The 13924-nt window shown below is 34.2% G+C and overlaps 2 protein-coding genes across 3 annotated transcripts; one reads left to right on the forward strand and one right to left on the reverse strand.

The window, feature by feature from the left end:
- Positions 1–792: 792 nt before the first annotated feature.
- On the forward strand, positions 793–1452 carry LOC104906818 (calcium-binding protein KIC). Its single transcript, XM_010695671.3, has one exon. The coding sequence runs from the start codon at positions 1000–1002 to the stop codon at positions 1369–1371; it is 372 nt and encodes a 123-aa protein (XP_010693973.1). The 5' UTR covers positions 793–999; the 3' UTR covers positions 1372–1452.
- A 51-nt stretch (positions 1453–1503) lies between these two features.
- On the reverse strand, positions 1504–6990 carry LOC104906889 (serine/arginine-rich splicing factor RS31). Of its 2 annotated transcripts, none has more exons than XM_010695739.3 (6): positions 6829–6990; positions 6584–6712; positions 2792–2904; positions 2190–2416; positions 1856–2095; positions 1504–1775 (listed from the first exon to the last, which is right to left on the reverse strand). In XM_010695739.3, the coding sequence occupies exons 2-6, from the start codon at positions 6687–6689 to the stop codon at positions 1745–1747; spliced, it is 717 nt and encodes a 238-aa protein (XP_010694041.1). In that variant the 5' UTR covers positions 6690–6712; positions 6829–6990; the 3' UTR covers positions 1504–1744. The 2 variants fall into 2 exon arrangements, with proteins under 2 accessions (XP_010694041.1, XP_057251663.1); XM_057395680.1 differs by having other exon boundaries at positions 6584–6727; positions 6829–6986.
- Positions 6991–13924: the final 6934 nt, after the last annotated feature.

Here is a 13924-nt window from a genome sequence, read left to right on the forward strand (position 1 = left end):
AATAAGGGCAAAAAGTAGAAGTATTTTGAAAAATTTGTGAAAAAATTCTAATTTAATCCAAGCATATTAAGAGGCAAAAAAAAAACAGACACAACATTTTGGAATACCAAAAAAAGAAATGTGAACACTATATATTATAGGACAGAAGGAGTAAAAATTAGTAAAATCCAACTCAGAGTTAATAATTTTTTAATTATCTATCTTTAGTGAGTAACTTACCTAGTGGGTAGATATATATCCGTCTATCTTTTTCTTTTTTCTCTAACTACCCATATTTCTGTCTCCTCAAACAGATTACTAGACCATTTTATATTAGTATAAGGACTATGACTATGATTCCATTTACAAATACTTTTTTACCTAATAAACGACTTTACTAGCAACCATAAGTTTTACCAAGTTGTCAAAATCTCATGATTCCGGTTGTTGTGTTCCATCCAATATCTTTCAAATTAACCACAGTATAATCTCATCAGATTGCAAACATAAGAATAACTCTAAATTCCAATCTAATCAAATAAAATCTAAAGATATGATGCCTTAAACTAGGATACCTAAATTGGAATTCCCAGAACCCCTATTACATATAGATCCTGCCAACTTAAACTTTGTTTGCTAGTTTTGTATAACAGATGTATGGTTGAGATGCAGTTGAAATATTATCCCATGATTTCCTAATATATATATACTACCAAAAGGAAGCTTCATAGAAGCTCTCAAGGACGAAGAAATGATACTATTCACATTGCCATGTATCCACGATGCTTACGTTTTAACCAATAATATTTCAAACTCATCTTCCCACTATATGCTTTTGTACCTTCCTAGAAGTTGTTAACATTTTCCATCATATATATATATAGCCTCTCAATAGTCACAGACAATGCTACATATAACATTTAATCCATCAAAAGGTCCTTGTTAAAGGATTCCAACTTTTCCCAATACTCAAATCTAAGCTATTACAATTATTATTGACTTTCTTTAAGCTCCAGGAGAATGGAAAAAGGTCAGAACATAACGAAAGCAACAACCGAGTATCAAGATCTCTTACCGGTGATGGCTGACAAGCTTGATGTTGAGACTTTCATAACAGAGCTCTGTGGTGGGTTTCGGCTGTTGGCGGACCCTGAGAAAGGGATGATAACATCCGAGAGCTTGATGAGGAACTCGGCCTTTCTTGGGATGGAGGGGATGAGTAGGGAGGATGCAGCAGCCATGGTGAGAGAAGGAGATCTTGATGGGGATGGAATGCTCAATGATAAAGAATTTTGCATTCTTATGGTGAGACTCAGCCCTGGGATGATGGAAGATGCCGAAATGTGGCTTGAGAAAGCAATTGAAGAAGAGCTACGACCATCATTCAATTAGTTTATTCTTGTGTAGGTAACTTTGTATTATGATCATGTATAACTGTTTTTGATGAAATGTCAATCAAAAACTTGCAAAGCTTATCAGAGCCCTAATTTGACTTTACATTTAGTACCCCCAAAAATGTAAGAATGACTAGAGAAACCAAATCCATTTATATTTCAGAGATCACATTACAGGTATTCTAAGAGAGAACTAAGAGGACAACTGAACAAGCCTTCCATTACAACAGTCTATAAGTGCACTGAAATAGTTTAATTTTGTCAAACTAGATTCATTTCCAGAGAACACTAACCTAATACTTCATATCCTACATAAAGTAACAATTACCGATCAGAATCACACATAACGAGCCATTCAAACACATGAAGCTTCAAGTTCTTGACCTCCGAATGGGTGATCGGCTGTGATAAAGCATAAAGTGAAAATCAGTGAACAATTACATAGGCACTTTGAGAGCATGATACAACCTAATAATACCTACCTGCGGTATCGGACATACTCGGGACTACGGCGCCGCTCATATGCTGGACCATCATACCGATCATACACAGGACTGCGAGGACGGCCATAGTCAGGACTTGGCCTACTGCGACGATAATGTGGGCTTGGTGAACGCCGGTAAGGACTCCTCCCATAACCTCTCGGGCTACCATGTCTATCATCTCTCTCATCATCATCACGGAGAGCATATTCAACTGAAATAACCCTGTCCAGCAGCTTGCTGCAAAGTTCAAAGTTCAGTATGATATTGATGTTAAGTCAACCACTTAAAACAACCAAACATCAAACTAATGAAATATAAATCTTTTACTAACCTCATGTTGGTGCATTCAAGAGCCTTGGTTGCATCTTCCTGGGTCTCAAACTGCACAAATGCAAAGTTCCGTCGAATACGAACACTCAGAACCTTTCCATAAGGTTCAAAGTGTCTCTCTAGGTCCCGATCTCGTGTTCTTACTGGATCAAAGTTTATGACAAACAAGGTCTTTGTAGGTCTCGAACTTGATCCCTTCGGTCCATCACGTGCCTTCCCCCTTTCACCCTGCAGCAAAATTCTAGGTCATATACGTACTGCACCACATTCTAAATAAAACAATAGAACTTTTAGCAGTTTGAGTGTATATAGTTGAAATGAACAACAGGCAAGGATTATGGCAACACATAAGAAGCATCCATCTAAAATTTTTGTGCAGATATAGGAAAAATCGAAAAACCATCCAGGAAATTAGAAAACCCATGCTAGAAATTATACAATACACCAAATCAGAAAATAGACGCAAGATTAAGCAATCCTATATTCATAATTAATTTCCCAGGTTAAGCAAGAGACTTTCCAAATTCGTGTTTTTTACTCATTTATGTATGCAAAAAAGCATACTCTCAAAAAAAAAAAAATGTATGCGAAAAAGTAACATACCCTGGCCCACTCCACTGACAATCTGCGCTTGTCATAACCAAATGGAGCATTGTCAAGACCACGAATGGCATCATCTGCATCACGCTCATCTTCAAAGTAAACAAAAGCAAAACCTGCACAACATAAATCAAGTAAGCTGAGGAGCTGACAAGCTGTTGGTTGGCAATACAGCCGTGACATAGGAATTACTTCAGCCAAATGACGATTTTTTTCCCACACAGTAACTTGAGAAAAATACAACACCTGAACAAATGTGAAGGGCTGATGCACTTAAGGATGTAGAAGCGTGTAGAGTGACAAAATCAAGGTTGGCATATTAAAATTCTAAATCCATAGTTTCAGGTCTGTCATTGCAAAGCATGCTTCTCCAATTCATACAGCACGGTATCAGGATAAGAAGGCATGGCAAGACAGAAATCAATGAGCCCGCAATGATGAAATGATAGCATGATTTGGAGCCAAAGATGACCATTCTTGAAAAAAAGATAACTCAAAGCAGTGTAGAGTGAAGGATGGATGATCAGGTTGAAGGAAATGCAGTACGTTTCCATCTGATTCTGGAAAGCACACAAGCACGAAGGCTTTCCTTCCCACTAGAAAATTTTTGTGCACAGAGTTGTAGAATCCAGATGGAAGCTCAGAGTCCTGCGTCAAAAGAAACACTCAATATGGAGAATTTCTCCAAACAAACTGTGTAAGTCCTGCTGCCAGCAAATTCTGCCAAGTGGAATGCTGGATTTGCCACCAAGTTTAATCTATTCAGCCATACCCAGTAAAAAGATAATTATAACCATGTCCAGTATAATAATGAAAAGGGACGCTGATGCTATCCATATATTGAAAGAATAAGGCAAATACAACGAAAAAAAGCCGTTCAGAACAGTAAAATATTAAGTTGGTCTAAAACTAAACCTGAACGTAACGCTACATCAAAAGTCAAGACAGCAATTAAAATGCATAACCTGGAATGACGGGAAGATGCTAATTCAGAGCTAAGATGCCTTGAAAAACAGCATATAAGAAAGGAAACATAGTATATTTAAGGTTTAGATCCCTATATATTTCAACATAATTATATGTTACACTAGAGCTGATAGTGGCAGGACAACCAGCTAAACCGACCAATTCAGCTTGCTATTAGAGCGGCGCTGGACAAGAAATTTTCCAGCCTGCTAGCCTAGGGATATAATAGTTAATGTTAGAGTGCAGGTATCGGCATATCAAAAATAATTGGGGGCCAGCCCATTCTACCTATATATATAAATTGGTAGATAATAAATAAAAAGTTATGTAGTTAAAATCGAACATTCACAATGAGTAACAAAATTTGAACATCCACAAAGTTACTAACTAAATAACCAAAGTAAGTAGTATATTCTACAGCTCCTGTCTGCTTGACACCCACTCTAAAATTTTCAAATTTCATTTTTAGCTCACACTTCAACCTTTGTTACATTCTCAAATAAAAAAATAAGGAAAATATATCTAATTTTGCTCAGTTCACATCTATTTTGTGGATATCCCACATACTTCTTAAAACAGAAAAGCTTTTTCCTTTCAGTAACATGCTCCACGAAGTGGCAAAGTAATTCATAAAAAACAACTATGACTTTTTGTTCTCCTATATTACTATCTGTAACTAGATGTGAAACGTCCTCATCTGGATGGAGTTACTTAAGGAAGCTTCTGAAACTCACCCAACCAAGCTGAAAACTTTTGTTTCAATCTCAAACTTCTCTAGGATAAAAGCGGATATGGAATTGCTCCACACCCCCCCCCCACCCCCAATGCAAACTCCTCCAATTACAGCAATCCTTTGACGAATGGACATCATCTTTTCTCCAAAATGAATATCTAATGCTACATACTCCCAAGCTTGAAAGAACCATCACCATTTAATTCAGAATTTTTCTCGACACTATCAAACTGGCCTAAATACCACTGAACCCCTTCATTCATCATGAATGGCAACTTTTTCTCTCTAGTTACTGATGTCAACTTCTTCAGCCTAAGTTGCAAATCCTATTTAGACTCCTCGTAAATTGTCTTCTTGTCCACATAAATGTCTATTGGTTTTGGGGTTCAAACTAAACCATGGCATAAGGAATTAGGACCCCACAAACTCTTTCAAATGCAGAGGGATACAGCCCTCATGTTGTTTGCAACTTTCATGGCATATTTGAGATCGAAATGCAGCCATTGGGAGCTCAGGAGAAGTAAGTTTTCAGAGATATCAGTGGTTTCAATTACAGCCTTCTACATATTGTCTCAATAGAGTCTTAGCTAGGATCTTGTTCCCTCCAATGCACATACTTACATAGCTCAGCTCCTATATGCAAGAATAAGAATGTGGATCCTAGACGCGAGAGATAAAGACTATATTTTTAGCGCACACGAGGAGTTACTCCAAAGTTCTTGCTGCATAGCAATGTATGAAGAGCATGAATGTCAACTGAAGGGGTGGGTTTCAATAAGAAATATATCAGACAAGGATTTTGCTATCATACATATGTGACATGACAAAAAAAAAAGGGAAAAAGGAAGATTATTAGCATATAGACTTCCTACCAAGTCCTTAAAGTGGACCAATGTAACAAATCAGCAAAAGTATGATTGTCACAAGTCATCAGACAAAGCTATGCTACTATTGGCATTGGAAGGGGAGTTCCCCTTCACATATAACATTCAGCAAAACAGCAAATTAAAAAGTCCAAGCTTCTTTAAAGGCATCATGTAAGACTTCCAGGTAGCAGTATTTATATGAAAAAAGAACACTCCAGACTCATAACTAAGCTCTTTCTTTTACCAGCACTGAATGTCTCGCAATTCTAACAAAAAGAAGAGACCCAACTTATAATTTAAGTGCACCACAATGTTAAAAGGTTGTTTTCACCAAACAACCAACAGGAGCGGGTGGGATGTTCATCCACAAACAACAACACGACACAACAAGTGGCACTAATAGAAGCTAGACAACAAAAAGAAAAACTTTTCTTGACCTCCAATACCTTTTAAGACCAAAGTTCTAGAAAACAAGTGTGGAAATTAATAAAAAATGATTCAGTTAGCAACATAACATTAGACTATGTTGATCCAACTCTACATTTACAACAAAAAAAAGGATAGAGGAAGGGAAGTATATATGCTTGAAAATAGAACGGGAGATTTTAAAAAAATAGCAAGGCCAACTTTGATTTTGCACAAAAACTGACAAGAAAAGCCCATGTAAAGTCTTTTTAGTATTAGTAATATGTTTCACAAATTATGTTTCCGGACACCCACATCCAATTGTCACGACAAATCCTCTGGTTCGAGAATTACAAGCCATAGCCCACGACATTTCACACTTGAATGTGCACCAGTAGATGACACACAAACAGGTCTCCAGGTAACATGCGTCATAAAATAGGTAGTCAGGTAGACGAGCTGCACAGACATTATAATGCTGATTCTTACGGCTGCGAGAACAAGATCAAAGCACAACACTGCTAGCATGCATAACAAAAGTAACATAATAGGTTGTCCAATTTCAGTAGGATGTAAGTTCAATTGCTGAAAGAAAAACTTTCCAGCACATGTGTGCACAAATTGCTGATGATAATAATAACAAGCCATATACAAGTAACGCTCCCCTAAAGTGAACTTTGAAGCCAAAATCAAATGCGAAATAAACTCATAAAGTCGTAAATGTGTTCAAAAAAAAACATCAAAATCTCCAGAGAGTGAAAATTGCTTAATCTCAAGCTGCTATATAATTCGAAACAAAATTCAAAGAGTTCGAAATAAAGTTACCAGATTTCATATCAACACGTTCAACTCTGCCGTACTTGGAGAAGAGTCGTTCGAGATCAGATTGACGAGTGTCATACTCGAAATTTCCGACAAAAACAGGCCTCATCGTTCTTCGTTTCAAATGCTAAACTGCATTAATTACAACTACAATAAGTTAGCAAACCTTCAATCGAACTAAGATAAGACTGGAAATTACAGAGATTAAGCGATTGCAAACCCTAATTTGGTGAATTAATATAGTTTACCTTCGATCAAACTCGATTGGAAGAGAGCGAGAGAGGGCGAAACCCTAATTGCGAATAGACGATAACTCGAGATTGTTGCGGGTAGAAAATAGGGGAATGTCGGGGTTATTAATGAAAAAAGCCCTAATTTTTTCACCCCCTGCGTAATAAATTGGCTTAATTTGGGGAGTTATTTGTTATTATAGGTGGAAGCCTCCTAGCTCATAGATAGATTTTACTTCTGTTTCTTGATAAGGTTTGATTATAAAAAATATAGATATACTCCGAATTTTCTATATAGTGGACGCGATAAGGATATACTTGTTTTTTAGACAAAAATAAAGCATTAGATAATATGAATTGAGTTGGCAAAACAGACTCGAACTCGTTTATTCGATATTCGATTTATCATCTGAATGTAACTACTTGAAATAGAACCAAAATCCGAAATAATTCGAGTTAGTCTTCAACCCGAATAGTACATGTACCTAAAGATAACCTCGAATCAAAACTACCTAACATGAAAGTGATTTGAAAATTATGACCCAAACTCAACCCCCTTTTGCCCTTCATCAACCCCCGCAAAGCTTAATATAGTGCAATTTTATCTGCTTGTACATGTGTCTAAGGCTATGTTTAGTTCACCTGAAATTTTCTGATCTGAACTTATCTGATCTGATCTGAACTTATTTTTTCTGATTTGATCTGATCTGATCTGAACTGATCTGATAACAAGATCTTATCTTTTAGATTGTTCTCAATATATAAGAAAAAATATAGTCATGAGGGGTCTTGTTTGATTCGTCTCAATGAGTACTTTATTAATATTCAATTATTATAATTTTTACTAATATGTAATGAAAGATATAGTGATTTTAAAATATAAGCATAATCTGAACTGATCTGATCTGAACTTATTTTTTCTGATCTGATCTGATTAGATCTGAAATAAGCAAAAATAAGGTGAACTGAACATAGCCTAAGTGTAGGTATCCAATTGAATTACTTCTATAACATGAGGCAATACACTATTATTGTTGAAGTGTTGATGTCCTAATGTGCTTGTGAGTTGTGCCCACGTGTTAGTATGCTAAAATGACAAGAAAGTAATAAACTATTGTGATAAGTAAATACTCCCTCCGTCCCATATTATAGTGCCTGATTCTATTTTTTCACGTTTATTAAGGTAAATAGAATCTAAGAGAAATGTAAAAAGTGTTTGTGTATTGAAAATAAATGTTATGGGGAAAAGCTGATTTTAGGAGAGAGAATGACCATAAATGGTGAAAGAGCATTAAATGCATGACTCATTCAACCCTTGAGTTGAATAAACAAAGCAAAAAACTATTTCCAAGAAGCAAATAAATAATGATGGCACAATTTTTCTAGGAAAATCATTGAAATGTGTGGAATAAAAAATGGAAACAAGAATTATATTTTGGGACACCTTAAAAGGAAAGAAGCACTATAATATGGGACGGAGGGAGTAATATACTACAAATACGAAAAAATGACGTACTATTATGATTGATATTCAAACTGCATTGTTAGAAAGAAAATAACCTGTCCGTTTTTGTGAATTAAAAAGTTACTTCATTTGTTTTAATTTATTTGCTAAGGAAAGAAAGCATACAGTTTTTAAGAAAATAACTCGAAGATGATTTATATATGAAGTAATGTAATATTTTCAAGGTCGAACTCTGATAGATAAAGTGGGTAAACTCGAATGGAAAGAAATGTGTTTGGAGGAAAAAAAATCAAATGAAGAGAAGTGGTCGTATAACCCTGGAGGTTGGTTGCCAAGAATCCGTGTGTACGTTAATGGGGCAAATTCATCATTAGGGCAGTATTTATTCACGCCACGACTATACAAATAAGTTGTTTCGATTAATCTACCAGTTTTAGTTCCTACAGTAGTATTATCATAACATGCTCCCGAGAAAATGGTCAATTTTCCACCTTTACAACTCGTTTAAATAGAGATTAAGTGAGTTTCTCCTCCCCTTATACAAATAATAAGTCAATGTAAAGTTAAGGTGAATAAAACGCACCCTAAAAAAGAGAAGGGGAGGGCAGGAGCAATACTTTTCTTTCATTTAGATGAATTAAAAGATAGATGATATCATGATATGAAGGGGGTGCAATTTATGAGGTACACCATGGTATACCCAGACTGACAAACTCCCATAGTTAGGTACACTTAAAGCCAATTCTAACACATTAATAGAGTTAACTACCTTCCAAGGACTTAAAGTATTAATCTTTTGTTCGTTAAGGACCTAAAGTAATTTTTTTGCTCTTCCAAGGGATTATTTAAAACATAACTTGACACCGTTAAGCTATAAAACACCAAAAACAGAAAAAATAATTCAATACAAAAAAAAATCAACTATTAAGCTACAATTTTCTGAAAAACAAAACAAAACTATTAAGTTATGGATATTCCAAATCTGTTAGGAGCAACAGAAATTCATAAAGTTCAACATTTCCACTAAACATGTCTGTCATAAATTGATTTTCATTGCATATCTAAATCCAAACAAGAAACAAAGGCCTAAATCTTCAAGATATAAATTTCTCATATTATATTACTCCAAAAAAACACAAAAATACTGGAGGCCTAAATCTTCAAAATATATAGTTTTGAATCAAGTAACATCCAAAGTCACTCCTTAAAAAAAAACGAAAGTCACCAAATTTTCAGATGTTGTAGTCAAATCCACTTTCCTGCATATATTTGCAATAAAAAAAAGTTTATATATGAGTGATATATATAATTAATGTACTAATTGAATAACTTTCAACAAGTCATACAATTACCTGATAATAGTATTTAGTAGTGGAGGCAGAGAACCATGGTGCTCTAGCGCTGTTACTTTGTAATATGTTTGGAACACTTTCATGATTAGAGGTGATGGAATGCAAGGTATTATGCCCTTCATTATCATTATACACCGCTACACCTCCCCTTAATGGTTGCACCTAAAAATAAAACTTAAAGGGGATTCGTCTAAAGTAAACTAATGTAATTAAAATTACAAACCAAATTTCACACTTATAGTTGCAAGTCTTTGAAACCCATTTGGATATGTATAAATTACAATCCCTCTTTGATGCATAGGTACATGTGAGTGTTGAGTAGGAAGGCTTGAATTTGAATTTTCAAACCCTTGTTCTTTCCCCTTCCTCTATTGTGGCTTTGTTTGCTATTGTTTTTGGTTCTTAGATGGAGCAACATGTAGTATATCTTGATCATTCTTACAAGTTCTGATGTTATGACCTTGTTATCTTGTGCATGACATTTCACTCCCCACCTTGCTTATTTTTCTCCCTCTTACAATCGCACCAACTTGTAATCTCCTTTTCTTTTTTGGTCTACAAGCATTTACCTATTTGATAGGAGGTGGTTATACGGAGTATAGTTGCTCATTGCAAAGTTAATTGCTCGATTCCAAGTTTGCTCGTTAATTTAGAAGTTGCTTTTGCTCATATGTGAGTTGCTTATACTTGTTTCATAAATCATTTTTTACTCATTTCAAACATTTCAAATTTAAAATTGCTCATTTTCAAATTAAAACTGCTCATTAGATCGGGTGTATTTAGCAATAGTTGCACCCAAGTATACTATATATATAAGTGTTGTGCAGGAGGAGGGATGAACTATACAAAAAGATAGGTGATTTTATAGGTTGTTCTTTTTAGATGATGTTTGCACTCTATGTAGATCCGAGTATATGTTAATATAGATATTGGGGATTTGGGGGGTGGAGAACTATGTAAAAGATTGGTGATTTTATAGGTTCTTCTTCTAAGATGTTGTTGCATCCTGGTTTACCCAAAAGGTGACAAACGTTATTTGCAAATCCTAGAAAATCTGCCTAAGTTGTGATAGGCTGTAATTTGGAAAGAGAAAAGGGACATGAAGGGGAAAGAGTAATGAGCCAAACTGATAACAGTTATTGATTGAAGTTTGAACCAAAGGGTTAAATTAAATCTATACTAATAATAATAAAAGGCGTCTCTAAACAAGCTAAGTAAATGTATCACGTGGTACTCTGTTTTAGAGGGTTTACTTTATCTACTTACTTACAAGAAAAAAAAAAATAGAAAATACATGCTACAATATTTAATCTCATGTTTTCAAACTTCTATACTAATGTCCTGAGTCCTGACCATTGAACCAATAATATTTGGTGTTATAATTTTGAAGTAAATATTAATACATGAAAATTATAATTACCCAAGACATAGCCCGAGACTAAAAAATAGTTGCAAAATTATAAGGTGATGGATCAATTTTTACGAAATTTGCAAAATTCAAGTAGTTTTGCAAGTGTTGTTCATGTATAATATGTTGGGCCAATCTATACAAATATATTAAAAAACTTTCTTAAGCAAGTTTACATGTCAAGTGACACTGTCCATTTAATTGTTTCGTTTCATGTCATCAACATACATTAAAAAAATTTAGAAACATCCTTCTTATAAGTTTCGGCCATGTAACCTCAAATTAATACAACCAAACTTTAACCAATGAGCTATGTAACATTAAATGCTACTGATTTAACATAAAAATATTGATAACCTACATTATCGCCCGAGTCTAATAACTAGTCGTTAACCTTTAACAACGAACCAATTTAGGGGGCATTGAATTTTTCTTCTTTCTGCTCCATGACAATTTTAATTAATCCACCCCTAGTGTGCTGAATGGGCCAAATGCCTTCTTAATTGCGCAAATGCGCAATAGTCTTAAAACATTTTTTTGGACGTGCTTGCCAAACTTTTGGTACTATATAGGACTATACTATTAATCTACTACTCCCTCCGTCTCAAAATATAGTTCTCATTTTCATTTTGAGTGTTCCAAAATATAATTCCCATTTCCATGTTTAGTTCCACATTTTTTCGTAATTTGTCTAAAAAAACCGCGTTCTATCATTTATTTGCTTCTTGAATTTTGTTTTTTCCTTTATTTATTCAACCAAAATGTTACAATTAATGCTATTTCACCAATTATTCTCCATTCTCTCTCCTCAAAACATCTTTTCCCACACATCATTCATTTAAATAAATAAATATTTACTATCCTTCTTAGATTCTACTTGCATAAATTATCGTAAAAAAAGGAAATGAGAGCTATATTTTGAGACGGATAGAGTATTATATACTTCCTCTGTTTCATAATAGATGTTACAATGTTGTTAAAACGGACTCCTAGGCAAATTTCCTAAGCATGTATAAGTAGTATAAAGTGAAGCAGATTAATTGTAGTGGTCCCCATGTGAAATGAGGGAAAAAAAACTGTTGGGGACCACATATAAAGTGAAGTAGATTAGTGTACTTAAAACAAGTTAGTAAGGGTAAATTGGTAAAAGTATAAGACACAAGTTACTAAATAAGGAAAAAAAAAACATTGTTGCATATATTTTAAAACACCCAAAAATATACAATGTGTCATCTATTATGAAACGAAGGAAGTACCAAACCATGTAGATGTAGAAATGGATAAAATTGTAAGTCCACATAACTCAATAGAGAAACGGCCTGGAATTTGGTACAGAAGTTTCTTCGAAGTTGTCCTTTATTTATTTATTGTAACTTCGTTTTCTGAAATGTATTTGATTAACTTCTGAATGCTAGAGTTTAGAGGTCGTGCCACGCTAATTGCCAAAATGGATGATAAAAGCGAAATTGCGACTGAGAATGATTAAAGAAAATATGCACCAAACTTTCCAGATTTATTTTTCCTTGTGGCTCACACAAATTGATTTTATTACATATTCACATCTCTCGTACATCATAAGTCATAAGTAGGTATACTCTATTGACGTAAAATTATAAAGAATGTGAATGTAGAAACTAGATGAATAATTTTGACGTTTGGTTGACAAAAATATAAATAGTACACATCAACAAAAAAAAGTTCATCATTTCTTAAGTTTTTGCAGTGAAATATGCAACATTTGTGATAGAGTATAAATTTATTATTGGGACTCCAACCATCAGTTTAAGCTTTTGGTTGAGTTGGTCCTCTGACATGGTATCAGTATAAATCTATTCTTGGGACTCCAACCACCAGTTTAAACTTTTGGTTGAGTTGGTCCTCTGACAATTTGAAAAAGAAAATTTTCATCCATATTGAAAATATAAAACAGTCATACTTTTTCAGCTTGAAAATTGACCAATCATTTATCTTAAAATAGTATTACGAGGCATTACTTTAAAAAAAAAAAAATCATTTTTCATACGTTATTATGGATATGTTACAGTAGTTTATTTTATTAGAGAGGATATGTTGCAAATTCAATAAAGTTGATTTCGATCTAATTCAACTTATCATCGTAAACAGAATATCAAAATCTGTTTGGACACCGTATAAATCTCCACCAACAAATTAATTTGTACAATACTCTATAAAGGTGAGTAATTAACAAGAACACAAACAAAACTACACTTGTAAGTCCTGACTTGAAGCATTCTCCTCATATAGTCATATCTATATATGTATATTATTAAAAATTGTTGTATTATAGGAAAATAATGAAAAACATACAACATATTAGAGTTAAGACAATGTGACTAAATTAAAAAATAAGGACTTTACATGTTTAGGTTCTTTAATCTCTACATAATAAAATTCAAAATGTAAGTTAATTTTGCATTCTCCTTCCCCCCTACTTCCCTAGTAAAGATTGAACTTCCAACCTTGAAGTTGAAATTTTGACAGGTTCTTTCCTTACCACTAAGTTAAGCGTTGCTTGGTAACCCATCGATATTGTACATCACTCATGTAGTAAGTATAGAAATTAGAATGCATCGGTAAAAATGTTTATAGACCATGCATATTTTTTTATTTCAAAATTGATAAGAAGAATTCCTTTGGGTTGCCCTCGCATAGGATCCTCATCCAGAGGCTTATTACAAGCCAGACATCTCCAATCCTATTCCCACCTTAAATTTCAAGCAAATGCTTATGGTAAGAATTGAACCCTAAACCTTGCTAGGGAAGATGGAAAAGCTCTTGAGCCAACTCCTATTCCTATCGACCATGCATATTAACAGGACACCAATACATGAAGTACGACTGTACGATAATGTTCAAGTATATAATGAC

Source organism: Beta vulgaris, chromosome 1 (assembly GCF_026745355.1).
Source record: "Beta vulgaris subsp. vulgaris cultivar EL10 chromosome 1, EL10.2, whole genome shotgun sequence".
Classification (NCBI taxonomy): Eukaryota; Viridiplantae; Streptophyta; class Magnoliopsida; order Caryophyllales; family Amaranthaceae; genus Beta; species Beta vulgaris.